The sequence below is a fragment of the Suricata suricatta genome, chromosome 5 (genome assembly GCF_006229205.1).
Source record: "Suricata suricatta isolate VVHF042 chromosome 5, meerkat_22Aug2017_6uvM2_HiC, whole genome shotgun sequence".
Lineage (NCBI taxonomy): Eukaryota > Metazoa > Chordata > Mammalia > Carnivora > Herpestidae > Suricata > Suricata suricatta.
The window spans coordinates 79640351-79658260 of NC_043704.1; the positions used below are offsets into that span (position 1 = coordinate 79640351).

Here is a 17910-nt window from a genome sequence, read left to right on the forward strand (position 1 = left end):
GACACTTCAGAGGCAGAGAAGGGAGAGCAAAAGAAACTTGGTTCCCAACAACATCACTGGGCTCTGGCAAAACGCTCTTCAAGAGTTCACCTTATCTCAGTTAACTGGGCATTGTTGTTCCCCTTTACTGTCCAGATCTGTTTGAATTAAGTTTCCTGGTCCTTGTAGCATAAAGGCTATACTGTACATTAGAGCATGTCCAAGGACATATGAGCCCAGTGCCAGGGGACTCTGAAGATGGGTGAAGGAGGCCACTGCCCCCAGATCACACAAACACAGAAAAGGAGCCCTTGCGGAGAATGCAGAGCTCCAGACCATCCTCACTGCCTTTGGCTCTCTGTCTCTTTTCCAGGCTTTAGGAATGCAGAACTAACAAAGAAAAACTACCCTAAGCCTAAACTTCTTCAGTCTCCCATGTCTACACCTAAATGTCTAAGAAGTCAACAAATAATTCTTGACAGACTCTGGCTCAACATCTGACATTGGAAAAGCACAAACTTATAGAATCAATGTAACATCTTTCTAGTAAGTAAAGTTGCTAGAGAAGGGAGAAGCTATTTAATTTGTATTCTGAGAATGTTCGAATAGATATTTTTTCTAGTAACATCATGCAGTTTTATAAAGGAAGGACTGTCTGACAACAACAACAACAAAATCCCACCGGCAAAGTACAAATGAACAGAGGACATTGGATACCAAGGAAAACCAAAGAAGGAGAGGGTATGTTCAATGTACCCCCACAATCAATGTTAAGGCAGGATGAAGTGAGCAATTGAAGAAAAATAAAGATGTGGGGAATAAATCCAGAATGTCCAATGTAGGTATAAAATAAAGCCTAGAAAGAGAAAATTGCAAATTGAGGAGAAACAAGAAAAGGAAAAAGAAGAAATATATATTGAGTCAAAGAAAGAATTTATGCTTCAGTTTGAAAGGATTTCATAAAGGGCATCATTAATTAAGATTCCTACACATGCACATACTCTGGTAGGTTTTTTTTTTTATATCAGATGAAGAAAAAAAACCATAAAACCTACAGATATCCCAGCAAAAGTAGGAAGAAAGGGCTTACCTACAAAGAAACAGAAATCAGGTTGGCTTCAGATCATTTCTTATTAATATTAAATGCCAAAAGGGAAATAAACAACATCTGGGGAGTTTAAAGGCAAAATATTCAAGGGTAAAAAATATATCAAGTTATTTTCACTTGCAAGGGAGTAAAAAAATATTCTTAACAAGCAAGAACTCAGATAGTACTTATACTGACACTTCTCAGAAACCTTATTAAAATTGTGCTCTGAAAGATAAATAAAATAAGAAATCTAGGATGTGAAGAGCTTTACTGCTTCAATATTTAACGTTAAGTTTACTGTTAGAGTCTGAAAGATAATTTTTTATCGTAATTAGGATGATTCACATTCTAACTATTTTGAATGAAGTTTTGATCACTAATACATGGCCTCCATGAGACAGGGAGTTTTGTCCACTTTTTTCACTTTTCCAGTGACTGAAAAAGTGCTTAGCATATAGTTGGTGCTCAAGAAATATTTGCTGGAGGAATGAGCCAACCAGAAATAGATGCTGAATCAGGTGTAATTCTTTTCCTTACTTGTTTTTTATACTTTCCTTCCTTCCTTCCTTCCTTCCTTCCTTCCTTCCTTCCTTCCTTCCTTTCTTTCTTTCTTTCTTTCTTTTTTTCTTAACAATTACTGTTCTGATTTGCACTCACGGATTTCTCAATGCTGACCCATCCTTGCATCCCTGGTATACTCTTTATTTTAGTAGTGTACTATTCCTTGAATATACAGCTGCATTTGATTTGCTAAGATTTTTATGACTAACCTTACATTAGATGCTGTTGTTTTGTAATTTTAATGTTTATTTATTTGGAGGGGGAGCAGAAAGAGAGAGAAAATCCCAAGCAGGCTCTACACTGTCAGCATGGAGCCTGATGTGGGGTTCGAACTCACAAACCATGAGATCATGACCTGAGCCAACATCAAGAGTTGGAAACTCAACCAGCTGAGCCACCCAGGCACCCCTGTATTTTTGTTTGTTTGTTGTCTGTTTGCATCTGACTTGTTTTCGTTTCATCTGCCCAGAATCCATTCTCCTTCCTCTTCATAAAGGGACCTCTTTTCATTTGGACAATTACCATTTACTCATTGTAAGCCCATGAGGCTCAGGTTTGGCTAACTCTGCCCTTGTTCCCTACCCTGGTTAGGCGAGGCTCACTCTACCCTGGGAGTGGACACATGGTGTACTCCGTACCCCGGGCGTGCTGGAACCACGGCTACTTCTCCCACAGTAGAAGCGTCAGTGGGACCAATGGTCTCCCTCCTCAGGATTTGTACTGGAATTGTCAGGACAGAGATGCTCTCATTCTGCTGTGGCTCCCCAATGATAGATCAGATGAGAGACCGTCGGCTCTTACCTGCTGGGGGCCACCTTGCCACACCCAGGAGAAAGCACGCTTGGGAAGGAAAGCAGCACAAAGAAAACTTCAGGTGCTTATTTTCAGCATGCCCAAAGACACACCCCCATATTTGTTAGTAACATGTACAAGTTAGCTCCACTGTTTTCCTTAAGTCCACTTGAAAACATGAATATAACACTCAGAGATGAGAAGTGTGTGTGTGTGTGTGTGTGTGTGTGTGTGTGTGTGTGCACGGGCACATGTGTGTGTTCTCTATCAAGTTTTGGTATCGGGTCTATGCTAGTCTCATAAAAAATTTTGAGACCTTTTTTCTTCTGTTTATACCCTGGAATATGCTAGAAAGCTAATTATCCTCACCTCCTTCCACTTCCAGATTACATTGAAAAATAGACACTGGACCGAGGAGGGAATGAAAAGCTAGTAGACCTTACCGTACTGGCAGAAATGGCCCGAAGACCATGGTGAGCTCTGCAGCCAAAATGGGGATCCTCCTAAACCGAGCTGCCTAGTCACTGGAAGCTGCCGGCACAAAGCCCCCTCCCACAGATGCCCCAATACCCATATATGAAAGATGAGGAGGGCCAGAGATCCCTGTCTAGAGTCAATTTTGGTTATCGCAACTATCCTGAAGAATTCTGCATTTCGTTTAGATTCTTCAGGTCACTATACTTTTCTCGTTCCTAACACATTATATTTTTATTTTCTTCATTTATCAAAGCCAGATTCCTAGGGATTGCTTATTTTAACCTAGTCAACTGCAAATAGTTTACTAACTGTGCTTATATTCCCTCAAGAAGAGACTATTAATGTGTCTTCCCTTACTCCATCTTCCTTTTGCCTCTTAACAGGATTGGAATTTTTAGTCTGAGTTGTTAAAATATTAATTTCTTCTATTTTAAGAAACTCGAGTTTCATTTTAAAATGAGGTTCTTCCGGATTCATTGAAAAGCAGTATTTCTTCTTGTATATTTCATTTTCCCCAATCTGAACTCTTATTCCTGATTAAATTTTAATCTAGAGGGCATAGTTCTTCAAGTCCTTTGTAAGATGGTCACTGGTACATACCCCTTTTTTTTTTTAATGTTTTATTTATTTTTGAGACAGAGAGAGACAGAGCATGAGACAGGGAGACACCGAAGCAGGTCTCAAGCTCTGAGCTGTCAGCACAGAGCCCAATGCAGGGCTTGAACCCACAAATGTGAGATCATGACCTGAGCTGAAGTTAGAGGCTTAACCAACTGAGCCACCCAGGCACCCCTCATAGGTGCATACTCTTTTCAGTCCTTGCAGCCCTTGGTTGGAGGACCAAAGGAATCACAGTTTTGCTTCTCCACTGATTCTCTTTAAATATTTCCCAAGTCTACCAGCATCCACTGTTGTGGATAAGAACATGAATGTCAAAATCTTTCTTTCCCTTGTAAGTAACCTGATCTCTCTTTTTATTTTTATTTTATTTTTAGTATTTTAGTACTTATTTATTATTGAGAGATGGAAAGAGACAGAGCATGAGCATGAGAAGGGCAGAGAAGTGGGGGACACAGAATCTGAAGCAGGTTCCAGGCGCTGAGCTGTCAGCACAGAGCCTGATGTGGGGCTCAAACTCACAAACTGCGAGATCATGACTGGAGCTGAAGTCGGAGGCTTAACAACTGAGCCACCCAAGAGGCCCCATTCTCTCTTTCTAAAAACTTGTGAAATGTACTTTTTATTTCTGGAAATTAAAACTTCACTACAAAATGTTTGTTCATATTATTTTGCTAATTATATCTATAATCCTGTGACTTTTTATCCAAAAGTATTTCACTTTCTTCAGTTCCAAAAAGTTACAATTTTTAATCATTATTGTTTCTCCATTCTTTCCTTTTCCTTTTCTGGAGCTGTATGTCTTTGTCAATTATACTTCCTGAGTCCATCTTCCATTTTTCTTTTATTTGCATTAAAATTTTTCATTGATTTGTCTTTTTTGGCCTATATTCTGGACAATATTTTTAAGTTTATTTCTTAGATTAATAATCCAGTTTTCAGTCCCTGCATATATTTTCACTGCCTCTGTGGAAAATTTCAATTTTAGAAATTGTTTTTTTAAATGATCTTTCCTAACTTTTGAGGGTTCTTTTATATTATTGTTGTTATTTTTTATTATTTCTCTTTTGTAACATCTTCTCAAATCTCACTGATGATTTGTATCAAAGGGTTCTCTTTCTTGCTCTCTCTTTCCTCTGGTCTATTTAAATGGCTCTGTTTTATTTTTATGTGCCAATGTTATAGCTTTCCTGTTAGGCTTCTCATTCTCACAAATGCCTAGCATTATTATTATTAATAATAATTTTCATTCTTATGAACACAGCTTAGACCTGTCAGCACCATCAGCCAGTGTAAGTTCCCACAACACAATTACGGTTGGGCTGTTGAGGCCTTGAAAGGCATTGGACCCTCGCCAGGGGGGTCCATAGCAGCAGGTAGATGGGATAGGATTCCTGAATTAAAGAAGGGGAAGGCCATGGGGTTCATGAACTTATCCAAGCTCATGAGAGTTAAAAGAGGACACTGCAAAAGAGCAGCACCCCTCAGGCAGCTTGGCCCATCCAGGACAGCAGGTGCCAGCAGGGGCCGAGCCTGTCCTGGGGTTGGAACGCTGCACTGAGGTCAAGGACAGCTGCTCCTGGGCTCTGCTCCGGGCTCTCTGAGACTGGAGCCATCTCCTGCTGCAGGCAGATCCCAGGTGACTGCCTGAATCATCTCCATGGTAACTGAAGTGCCCACCCGGCAGCTCTTCCAGGCTTCCTTTCTTTCCTGAAATCTGCCCACATGGTTAAGCCATCTCAAAGGAGTACAGAGACAGTGCCTGAGTTCAAAACAGAGCGTTTCCTTTTCTCTCTACACTTTGAGAAAATATACTCTACTATTTCTAGTTTATAAGAGAGAAGATAAGTGTTAATTTTTAAAAAGAGACCCCATGGCATGGTGACAATCACCTCATGTGTGAAGTCGGAGACCTGCACAAGGTTCACTGTTCACAGTGAGCCAGGCTTGTGTCCCTCATCAGTGAAGATTGTGACAGAATGTGCCCTCCTCTTCCCTACCACACTGTGAAAATGAAACATTATGAATGGGCAGACACTTTCTTGCAAGTATATTGCTATGAAAATGCAAGCTGATGTTCCTATTAATATCAGTAAGAACTCGAGTTACAACAAACAAGAAATGGGCTGTCACAGAGCAATAAAACTCCCTGTCACTGGAAGCATTCATGAGCGAGTCACGCAGCCCTCTCTTAGAGACATTGGTGGAGATGGATGCATTGGACATTAGAGTCATTGATCTCCAAGTCCCTTTTCAATTTTCTAAAAGTCTGTAATTCATGCAGCACTTGAAAGTATCATAAGTCTGGGAACCAAAATTTCCCTGAAGTTAAACTACACTCCATAAATTGAAAGTCAAGTAGGAACAAATATATATTCTAAATTTGGGTAAAGTATGGCCTCAATATGTGGCTAATGCACACAGACTTCACTTTCACTAATGACAAGGAAAAATATTACAATGGGAATTCTCTAGTACAATAGCTGGCTGCAGCCCATTGTCATCATCCTGACAGGCTGAGGGAAAGAAGGGCCCCAGACTTAATTAGCAAAAATTGACAAATTCTCTCTTGAGCCCTAGGCTTCAAGCCCACCTGCTCCTAGTGTCTCCTAGGCCCATATTCCAAGTCTCCAGTCTGTGCCTTGCTGTGGTATAAATGTATGAGTTCTTAGCTTCAAGTTATCAAGAAAAACCATCCACCCATACTCAAACGAACCTGAGTAAGAATCATATCTCTGTCAGTTGTCATTTCCAATATATTCTAAAAACTAATGAGCCTTGCTAGATTTCTACTGGAAACTAACAGGAGACCCCATCCTCACGAAACCAAGTACAGAATGCAACATGAAAGGGAAAGTCGAATCTGGATAGTGAGGCTTTTTATCATTTACTTGATTCATTAATTCGACCAACACTGACAAAGAATCCTTTGTGTGCTCAGGCATGGGGCTCAGCACCATGGAGAGAATCCAGAGAACTGGTGAAGCCTTCTGTCCCTCAGACATTAGGGTAACAGGTGCCAATACACTCTGACAAAGGAGAAAATACCCTTGATGAGTAGAAGTAGGAGTTTCTGTTAAGGGGGTTAGTGGGACTTGGGAAGGTTATTTCTCACCAGCAAGATTAAGAAACATTTTCCGGCTGGTTAATATTTGAGCTCAATCTTGGAGAATAGGAAGAATAGAAGTGTGCAAGGGTGAAGACAAGTCAGGCCCAGAGACAGGGAAGTATGGAGAATATTCACAGGACAAGGCGTCTATCAAGTGCTTACTGTACACCCGGACCTGTGCAAAGCTCTTTAAACAAATCGTTTCATTTCAATTAAAAAACCGAGGCACAGAGAGATTAACTTCTTTGAAGTCACCCAGCTTAGAAGTGATAAAATTGATACAATAGCTGGTGATGGTTTTATATATATACATATATGCCACTGATGCTAGATCAAGAGGATAATGCCAGGTTAAGATCAATGTGTCTAGCTTTGGAGATATTCTCTCTAGATCTTATTATTGGAAAGATTCAATAACTCTGTTATTCACTAAATTTTACACTCATCACAAGGGTTTGAGAAAGCTTGAAAATCTAGACTTACTTGACAGGGTGAAAATGGTCAGCTCCCATGACTTTACCACATGGTTCTTGGTTCTGAATTTAAGAGAACTCAGAGAGGATTAAGGAAAGGCTTACTGTAAGCTGGAGCCGCCTGCCTCATACAGAGGTGCAGGAAGGCGCCTGGGCAAGTCCCTTCATGAAAGAGTCAACTTAGTGGAATAGAGTGGAGTCCCACCACTTATTTCAGACTGAAGAAGACAGTCCTATTGTATGGAAAATAGAACAGACTAGAACAAGAGTTGACAAACCAGGGGTCAGCAAACCAAATTCAGCTTGCCACCTGTTTTTATAAATAATATCTTACTGAAACAAAGCCAAGCTCATTAATTTATTGCTATGTTCATGCAATGATGATGACGTAGAGATGCTACAGAGACTGTGTGGTGTATAGATTCTTAACTACCTGGCCACTTACAGTAAAAGTTTGTTGACCCTTGAAATAGAGAAATCAGAGCATTCTAGTACATTCACATTGGAAGGAAGAACAGAGATCATTTATTCCCTTCTTTCCCACCCCCACCATGCTCAACACACATAAAGAGATTGAGCCCAGGAAAGAAAGAGATTTACCTAAAATCACTAAACTGGTAAGGGGCCATAACTGGGGTCACTAACCACTAAAGTAATGTTCTTTCTACCACAGTAATCCTGAAGGACTAATGTAGCTTGTTTTCTAAACAATTGCTCATCACAAATTCCTGAGACTCTGGGTGCCCAGCACTGTGCCTCCTCAGAGCTCTGTGGAGGATGAGGGAAGTCCTGTGGTCCACACTGGAAGTGGTGATAGGCCTTATGTAGTGGAGTTCTACCCGAGCAGCCTCTCAAGTTGGCATCTGAGGGAAAATCAAACTGCACCTAAATTTCCCTCTAAACTCCCTCAGGAAGCCCCACAATGGGATCTGATGTAATGTTTCTCTTTGAGTCCAACACCACCAGCTAGCCTTTCCAGGTTGGAACTGATATCTGCCTTTGGATGATGTTTTAGATGAAGTAGCTTGTGTTCTAGCCATATCACTGAGGATGCTTTACACCCCAACGCGGCACTCAGGGAATGAGATGGTGGTGAGGGACTGGCAGACTCTTGCCTGCCCCCATACTTCTCCTGGCATGGGGCCCAGTGTATCAAGTGGAAGGCAAGTGGCATGCGCGCATTATTTGGATGATTTTCCTGCTCGTCTTCTCCCTCGAGCTTGCATAGTTGCATGAGTGTAAGATGTGCTTCTGCTAGATATTCAAAGCCATGTGAGGCAGCATGTGGTAAAGTTCCCTGTGTCTTGTAGCAATCGTCCATGTTGGGGACATCTGCAGAGCATGTGTGTGTATGTGCCTCTAGGGAATCGGGCACAGATGTGCAGCGAGGTGAGAGGTTTTCCCAAACAGATTAATCTTTGTGGAAACAGCAAACCTTCATGAGGATTTCATATCAGAAATTAACAGAATCTTGGAATTAGAATGTCATCTGAGGGCCAGGGACTCCCCGACTGTGCAGGGAGCAGCAAATGCGCCTACAGCATCTTGGACAGATAGCCTTTTCCTGAATCCGGCAGGTGGCACCTTCACTATTTCCTGGGAGAGCCCACCCTGCATTCAAATAATGTCGGGACAGTTGAATAATTATTCTGTATGTTAAAAGGAACTTACAGCTCTGGTCCTGTCTCCCAAAGCCACACGGAGTCTTTTCTCCCTTTCCTTGTGATGGTCTATAGGGTGCACGCACATCATTCAGGCCCCCTTCCTGCCCCATCTTCCATCCTCCTGGTAATAGAACAGTGTGGATGGATGGTGCCTGCATGTGTGTGAGTGTGCACATACATCCGTATATGTTGGGATGTGCAAGGGAAGGAGGAGAGGATCATAGCAGTTCTGAATTAGTGAAGTATAAAAACCACGTGAAAGGAGTTGAAAAATAGTCAGAGCATACCTCACAGGGCATTACATGCCACACTGAAAAGGTTGTGCTTTAGAGGGGAGAGTGACACAGCCTGATGGACAATTTAGAAAGATTATTCTACCCCTATCATAAAGAAGATATTGGCAGGACTCGGGCAGGAAGCCCATTAAGAAAATACTGCAGGAGTCCAACTGAGAGATAGTGAAGCCGAGCAAATCAGAGCGCACAAAGATGGGGAGACAGACATGGTCCGGAAAGGTTCAGGAGAGACCGGAAGACTTGGTGGCTGAAATAGACAGAGAGGTAGAGAGAGGGATCAGGGATGATGCCAGAGGTGATGGCAGAGTCACCAACGGACCAACTCCAAAAGGCTGCCACCACCGGAAATTTTCATTTTGCGGCCTCGGCGCCCTCCCCAAGGAAAATTTGCCGAGAGAGAAATGATACATTAACTGCGGAAGTTGGCAGGGAATAAGGAATAAGAAACACTAATTACAGGCCAAGATAATTAACCAGCAGGTCTGGGATCAGCTGCATGTAACCTCAGCTCATCTGCTCCTGAAAATGGCCAATGGAGGATGTGAGAGGCAGACCGTGGGCAGGACGTTTTGCAAATGCTAAGGGAGCAGCTGAGCTCAGACCTTGGTGACACTTGAGTTTGATGTACTTGGCACTTGAGCTCCGGTTGCTGGAACCCTTGGGGTGCCAAATGCACTGCAGCCAGCTGTCCAGTTGTCCAAATGCCACTTATGTCTCCAGGCCACTAATTACCAGGTTCCCCTTTGGCCTTATTGCGTAACTCCATTAGGGGCTTGTTGGCGACATGTACAGGAAATGGATGGGGGCCATTAGACCATGCAGGTTGAGAAGGGTCAGGTCTTGCCTCTTGGGAAAAAAGCCTACTTTTATAATCTGATGCTGAGAAAGATCTCAGGAGCAAGAAAGAAGATGTTCTTGTCCCAGCCCAGCCACATGGCCTTGAGCAAGTAAATTGTTTCAAGTCACGCAATCTCTGTTTGTTGATCTGATACCTGGGGCATAAATGGTCCTTGATTGTGAAGATCAAATGATATCAGAGGCCTAGTGGTATGCACTTAAGGAGCTGTTGTTACTGCAGTTGATGTTAATTACTAACTTGAACACTTAGGTACTTTGAGCTGGGGATGAAGAAACCAGGGTTTAAATCCTATTTCTGCTAGTATGATATATGACCTTGGGCAAGTCACTTCTCTCTAGGCCTCAGTTTCTTCATCTGAAAAACAGAAGGGATTGGCCTAAATCAGTGATTCTTATATACACTAGAGTTGCCTACGGAGATTCTTAAAACAACAGGGGCCCACACTCTACCCCAGACATATTGAAAATTTGAAGGAGGTATTAGAATCTCATAGCCACTGAGGACCACTGGAACGGATAGTCAAGCCCCACCTGGATGCCCCCTCTGTATACCTCCTCCTTCCACTTCAAGTTGAACTACTTGATCCCCATCCTCAGGTAAGCCTGCCCACAGCCTCCCACACCGTGGGCCCAAGCTCTGCACTGCAGCATCAAGTCTGGTGGTGCTACACTGGCTTTGACCACTGCCTCTGAGCCCTGGCCAGCTGTCACAATGTGGTGTTACCTTGTCCACTCCCCCCCCCACTATTCCCCCCCACCCCACCCTACGCCCCGCCCCGAGGAAGCAGCCTTGCCGGGTTTGTCTAGTCTGGATTGGCAGGGCCCTGTCTTGTGTTTCTCAGAGTCTGGGATCCCATCTCTGAACTCCAGGCTCATGGGAGGAGGCCCGTTACTGGCATCCCTTGCTGATATCCCTTGCTGTTGGACCCCTCCTGGCATGCTACACGTCCCTGGCTGCCTTCCCAAGAATGCTGCTCCCATCCAAGATGGGGGTGAACCATGTGATGTGTTCCGGGACCACGCGCAGCCTGCTACACAACCAAGCAGCTAGAGTTTCCTACCCGCAGCCCACCTGAGGCCTATGGCTTCACTCCATCCCCACTCCAACCTGGTTCCTACTCTGTCCAGCCAGAGCCAACGTCATTTTGACCACTCCTGGCCCACCATGTGCACACAGTGGTCTCTAGTACCCTCCCAGCCAAAAAGTTAGAACTAAGGTGGTTGCTCTGACCTCTGGAGGAGCACTAGGCCGCATCTGGCTGATCCGTAAAAACTGGAATGACAACATCTGCCTCACGAGGGCATTCTCTCTGACTCAAGTGCTCCTCCCCACCTATTAAGTGAACTGAGTCCTGCTTGGCCTCAGGCCTTAGATCTTAGATGTTCCATCATCAAGCAGGTTTCCCTTACCAATATGCCCCTGCATCAGTGTTAGGTGCTCCAATAACCTGTACTCTAAACTCATGTAATTAATTGCCAATTGTCAGCCTAAAGTCTCTCTCCTCTACAAGATCATAAGGTTCCTTGCTTGCCAACACTAAATCCCCCATGCCTGCCACATAGTAGACATGAGACGTGTGTCTGATGACCGACAGATGATACACAGGATGTGCCTCGCACATAGCAGGTGCCTGGTGAATATGATTCCCTCTTCTCCGCTCCTAGGGAACACCACTAAGCGAATTCCAGGATGTGAGCCCCCAGCACCAGGGAGAATCGGGGCAAAGCTGAGCGTCCTTCTGGGTCCCAGGCAGAAGCCACGAGCAACCAGGAGCCTGGTGAGGATTCATTTCCACATTAGCGTTATCAACCCTGAAATTCTTGACATTCAAAAGAATTCTATCTGAGAATCTTCTAAAAAGTACCAGTGCCAGCGCCCAGTCCATGGAGACTTTGCTTTAGTTTATCTGGAATATGGGCTGGGCTTTGGCATTGTTCACTAATTCCCCCAGGTGATCCCATATGCAGCCACAGATGAGAATGACTGATCTGGTCTAATCACATTTCAGATGTGAGGATGAAATCCAGGTGCTAGAACTTCGAGGAGCTGACTTTCCAACACTGAGTTGTTGACTTTCCAACACTGAGCTGACCCCCTACACTGAGTAAACAAACTGAAACTTCCTTTATCAATCTCAGAGGCAGCTTTCCTGGCACCAGACAAGGCTGGGGACAGGTAGCTGGTTTTTTCCACCCTGAAATATCTGTTATTAAAAGCTGGTTTATGCAAGAAGGATATAATTAAAAGTGAATGAGTGTAATTCCTTTATTGCAATGAATACTAATTAAAAGTAAACACAGCATCAATATTCATTTAGCGGAGGATGGCCGCTGAAAAGTCAACTGCTCGCACCCGGGCTGTCAATCCCATCAGAAAGTAAAAAGATGACAGGACCCAGAGAGCAAGGTGTTGCTCTATTTTCCTCAGATCCTCTTGGGTTAGAAGTTAGTCAGAATGCAAATCTGATGTTGGATGGGCTCCATGACGTGCAAGTTTGCGTGGGCCCAGGTCGGCCCTGCTTGGGGCACAGCCCACAGAATATTTTAGGTTGGAAAGACTCTTCTTGATTTGGGAAGAGCATGCTGGAAGGGAGCTGGCCTCCTGGACCCTCCTGGGAAGGGAGAAGCCAAGCAGACCCATGACCAGCCCTGTGGCTATGGACTCCACACACTGGGAGAGTGGCAAAAGCACATCCTTTCCCAGGGAAAAATCCCCAAGGCTATGGCACGTCCCCAGATCTGACAAATCAGACTCAGATATGGAGGCTTTTGAAAATGCAGTTTGCCAGGTCTCATCCTTATCTTACTGAATGAAAACGTTTATGGACCGAAGCATTTTAACACACTTTCCTGTTAAGCCTGATTTCTGACCAAGCTGAAGAGTTGGTTTTTTTGTTTTGTTTTGTTTTTGTTTTTAGCTTGATCTTTTTAGGGTCTTGAAATCATTTCTCTCATTGAGTCTTTCATTCATCTGGTAAGTATTTATTATCACATAAGTATCACATTAGGCACTGTGCTAGTCATGGGTGAAGACAGAGATCAGTACTGTTTTCTAGTTAGTGTGGTCTAGCGAGAGAAACCGACACATGAGGATGTAATTATAACACACAGTGATGGCTTCTGTTGTAGAGGGAGGAAAACGGGAGTATGGGAGCCCAGAGGCAGGTGAACTCACTTCTGACTGCAGCATCCAAGAGTGCTTCACAGAGAAGGATAGAGGAGAGGCTGTGTGGGTAGCATGTTCCCCCCGCAGTAAAGGCAGGGAGTCTTGGAGACATGCCTGGAAAATGGATTTAACCAGAAGGCAGAGAAAGTGGTGTTTCATGAGGTTGATGAGTGCTAGATTGATGAGTGCATGGATGTCGCACAAAGGCGTTTGGATTTCACCATGCCAAAGCGGAAAAGATATGCAGAAGACTAACAGCATACCCTCTGGTGGGCTGCGGTGAGAATGCATTCAGAGACCACAGACTTGGAGAGGCTGGCTGGCTCAGTCAACAGAGCATACAATTCTTGATCTCGGGGTTGTGAGTTCAAACCCCAAGTTGGTCACAGAGATTACTTAAAACAAAAAGAAAAACAAACAAAAAAACAAAGACTGCAGGCTTAAATGCCTCTTCATAATATTGGACTTAGAATCGAACAAGCATTTGGAGGATGTTAAAAATAAATGACAAAAAGGAGGTTGACATGTACATTGGGGCCAAGATAGTGAGTTGAGAGAAAAAAACCGAAAAACAAAACAGTCTTCCTAGATAAGTCGAGTATGTTCTGAACAGGCAGGGAGGAGAGGAGATGGTATTTCAGGCTTGGCAAGGCTTGGCATTGGGACCAGCAGCCGAGCTCAGCAAGGGTGTTCACCATTATTCTAGGTCAAAAACCTGTGGCTGTGGGCAGCCGCCTAACAAACCTAATGAGAAAGGGGTCAAATTTGGCTATAACAGTGCAGACAGAGCAACAATGTGGGTGCTAGCTCTGATGACCAGGAGAGGGTGAGCTCTGTGCTCAGATAGGTCCCATGTGACACATTTCATTATTGTTTTTAAATTTTTAAACATTTATTTATTTTTGAGAGACAGAGAGAGACAGATTATGAGCAGGGGACGGGCAGAGAGACAGGGAGAGACACAGAATCGGAAGCAGGCTCCAGGCTCTGAGCTACCAGCGCAGAACCCCACACGGGGCTCAAACTCATGAACTGTGAGATCATGACCTGAGCTGAAGTCGGACATTCAACTGACTGAGCCACCCAGGTGCCCCTGATGTGATACATTTTAGAAGGAAGGAAACACAGTCTTATCTTTCTGAATTGTCTTTATAGAAGCAGAGTCTCTCAACGGTGGCAGGACCCACAGCGTGCATCCATGTTGACTCGCGGCACAAAGATGGATAAGACGAACGTTAGACGGTGCAAGGACTTCACCACTGTCACTTGGCCACGTAGTTCCCCATGAAGTGAGAGCTTTTCCTTTTGCAGACTCCGCTGCGTGCTGGAATCATCTGGGGAGTCTTAAAAACTACTGACGCCCGTGTCCCACCGCAGAGGCACTGATCTTATTAATATGGAGTGAAGCTGCTACTGAGAGTCACAAACACTGCCCCGCTGACCCTGCCGTAAACTTGAGCGCCACCACTCCAACCTGACTCTTAAACAGGCAACCAGCAGGTGTTAAAGGGAAATTGAGGAGTTATTCAGTGATTGGGGTGTTAGCTAAGACTGCTATTTCCATTTTGATGGCAGTCTTTTTTTTTTTCTTTTATATATAACTTCCTGGTCTTCCTTTCAAACTCTGAAAGCAATTCACACTTATGGCTGCAGTCCAAACAATACAATAAATCTTTTTTCCTATAACCTAAAATTGAGCTATATCTATATCTTCTCTTATTTATAACAAAAATGTTAACCTCCTCTTGCCTCCCGCCCCCAGATTATACATAGGGATCATTATGGAATTGAAATCTAGAATAATATTTTTTTAATACTCAACACTGACTAATTTTATTTTTAAGTTGTCTTTGTTTCTTTACTCAAGAATGTTTCTCCCTGCAATAATTGTCTCTTGTGTTCTTTTTTCCTTTTGCTAGACTAGAGCTTTCAGAAATTCTTGTAGTGAGACTTGCTATCCAGACTTTGTATGTCTACAATGCTTTTAGTTTGACCTTACATTTTAATGATCACTCGGGTCATTATAGAATTTCAGGCTCAAGATCATTTTCTTTCTCAACATGAAATATTATTCCATTATTTCTTGCAGCCATTATCAACAATCAAAAGCTTGTTGGTGACCTGATTCCTTTTCCTTTGTAGATAAATCTGTTTTCTTTCTGAAAGCTTTTAGATTGCATTTGGCTTTTGCTCCCTCTCATTTCCCCAAATGTCACTAAGATATGTTTAGGGTTGATTTTCCTCCCCTCTCTACCCAGAAGCCTCGTGTGCTCTCTCAATCCACACACGTATCTTTCTCTGGTACTGGGATGTTTTCTTCAGTGAAATCTCTGATTTTCCCTCATTCGTTTTGTCCCCTTTCTCCATCTTGAACTTGTATCACAGAGATGGTGGACCTCTGACTCTTCCCTCCAAGCATCGGAACTCCAGCTCCCTGTTTTCTCTGGGGATGCCTCTGCTCTAAGCGCTGGGGAACTGCTCTGTGGGGGTTCGCAGCCTGCTCTGTGCTCTGTGACCTCATTTGTTAACTTTTCCTTTCCAACAAGCATTTTCCTTTCATTTCCTGAGGTTTCTAATTGGTACTTAAAAAGAATTTTTTTAACGTTTATCCAGTCTTCAGAGACAGAGAGAGACAGAATGTGAGCAGGGGAGGGGCAGAGAGAGAGAGAGATACAGAATCCGATAAGCGGGCTCCAGGCTCTGAGCTGTCAATCCAGAGCCCTTACTCAGGACTCAAAATCATGAATTGGGAGATCATGACCTGAGCCGAAGTGGGGCGCTTAACCAACTGAGTCACCCAGGAGCCTCTCTACTTGGTGCTTTTCCAGAACATTCCCTTCCATAAATGTGACTATTAGTTTTCTGTTTTTATTTATTCTATTATCTCTTTCTTAGTGTGCGCTTTCTTCTGTTTGTTGGTTTCTTTTTCATTCCTTTCTTATACCATGTTTGTTTTCCTTAAATCGTCATCAATTCTTGGTAACATGCTCAATTTCTGTTAGAAATTGTTTTTAAGGCCATCTGAGTGCTTTCTCCTTACCCAAATCTGACTCTAGCCCTGTGACGGGAAGGTGGGATGTGCCTCAGGTCATGCCTGCAGCCTCTTGTGGACGTGGGGCTGCCAGCTGCTCCTGATGTCATAGCCACGGCCCTGCTTTGCAGCCCTACTGCACAAAGGCACTGCCCATTCGAAGGGCACTCACCTATTTCCAAGCAGCTGGAGGAAGATGGTGAAGAGGGACACCACCAGCACTGGGTCTTGAGAACATCTAGACCTTGGGAAGTACATTCCTGATGCTCACATGAAGAGCAAAAAGGCCTCTCTGAACTTTATTAACACTGGGGTTAGAAACAGATGAGGATATACAGACTGAGCCAGGACTGAATTCACAGTCAGAAGGACTTTCAGAACTGCACTACATTGCTTCTCCTTGCTCTGGGGATGTGTCTCATCTTTCTCTACATCTGTATCTGTACCATGTGTGTAGGGATATCCACATATTTATATAGATATCTGGTATCTCTGTGTATACACAAGCATCTAAGATACATACGTAAAGATGCATGAACAGTGTTTCACACAAGACTTGGCACTCAAGAGCGACTGAGAGAAAGCATTGCTCACAGAACGTGTTATTCTCACCAAAAGCCATATACTCTGCTTATTTTCTCTGTCTCTAATCTTTCTTTTTTTTAACTTAAAGAAAAAAATATTAAAAAAAAATTTTAACATTTATTTATCATTGAGAGACAGAGAGAGACAGAGCACGATCACAGGAGGGGCAGAGAGAAGGGGAGACACAGAATTCAAAGCAAGCTCCAGGCTCCAAGCTGTCAGCACAGAGTCCAATGCAGGACTCAAACCCACAAACCATGAGATCATGACCTGAGCCAAAGTCGGACACTCAACCGACTGAGCCACCCAGGGGCCCCAAGAAAAAATTTTTTAATTTATTTATTTTGAGAGAAAGTGCACATGGGAGAGGATCATAGAGAAAGGGAGAGAGAATCCAAGCATACTCTACATGATCAGTGCAAAGCCCGATGCAGGGCTCAAATTCACAAACTTCGAGATCATGACCTGAGCCAAAGTCCGACATTTAAATGACTGAGCCACCCAGGCACCCCTCTAATTTTTAAAATCATATTTTGAGGAGCACCTGGGTGGCTTTGGTGGTTAAGCCTCCAACTCCTGATTTTGGCTCAGATCATGATCCACTCAGTATGGAGCCTGCTTAAGATGGTCTTTCTGTCTCTCTCTTTCACTCTCTCTCCCTCCCCCTCGGCCCCTCCCCCCAATTAAAAAATACATAAAATCATATTTTTAGTGGAATGGATCTCAGAAGCCATTTACTTCAATTCCTTCATTTTCACTTTTTTGAAATGTTAACTAATACATTAACATTTTAAAGTTAGTTAAGACATTCTCATGGTAGAAACTATAAATAGTACAGAAAACACAAAAGAAAAATAGTTCATTCGTAAAACAATTACCATTAGCAGTATCAGCTCCATAATTTGTGAACTGTGGCCAAGAATCCATCAGTCAGCAGGGCATTGGCCAGGTCTCGCCCTCACCAGTCTCTGCACTTCCCTCTGAAACGGGAAGACTTTGGTTTTGTCTGTTGCTTAGAGGAACCCAAGACTGACCACGAGCCTGGGTGGAGTTACCATATCATTCAAGAAGCTCAGACGACCCCTAGTTCTGCCTGTTACCCCCTCCTTCCTGCCCATAATCATATTGGTCACAGCAATGTCCACCTCTTGAATCCAAATGAGTCTGAGCCTCATTTCCTTATCTTGAAAACAGGAATAACAATAACTCCC

At 43.5% G+C, this 17910-nt stretch overlaps 1 protein-coding gene across 3 annotated transcripts in view; it reads right to left on the minus strand.

Annotated features, from left to right (window-relative positions):
* RTP4 (receptor transporter protein 4) overlaps positions 1-17657 on the minus strand; it is a 34850-nt gene extending 17193 nt beyond the window's left edge. For all 3 annotated transcript variants that reach the window (XM_029939654.1, XM_029939655.1, XM_029939652.1), the window contains exon 1: positions 17578-17657. In XM_029939654.1, coding sequence (XP_029795514.1) covers positions 17578-17626 — 49 coding nt within the window. In that variant the 5' untranslated portion in view covers positions 17627-17657. The remainder of the gene's footprint in view (positions 1-17577) is intronic.
* Positions 17658-17910: the final 253 nt, after the last annotated feature.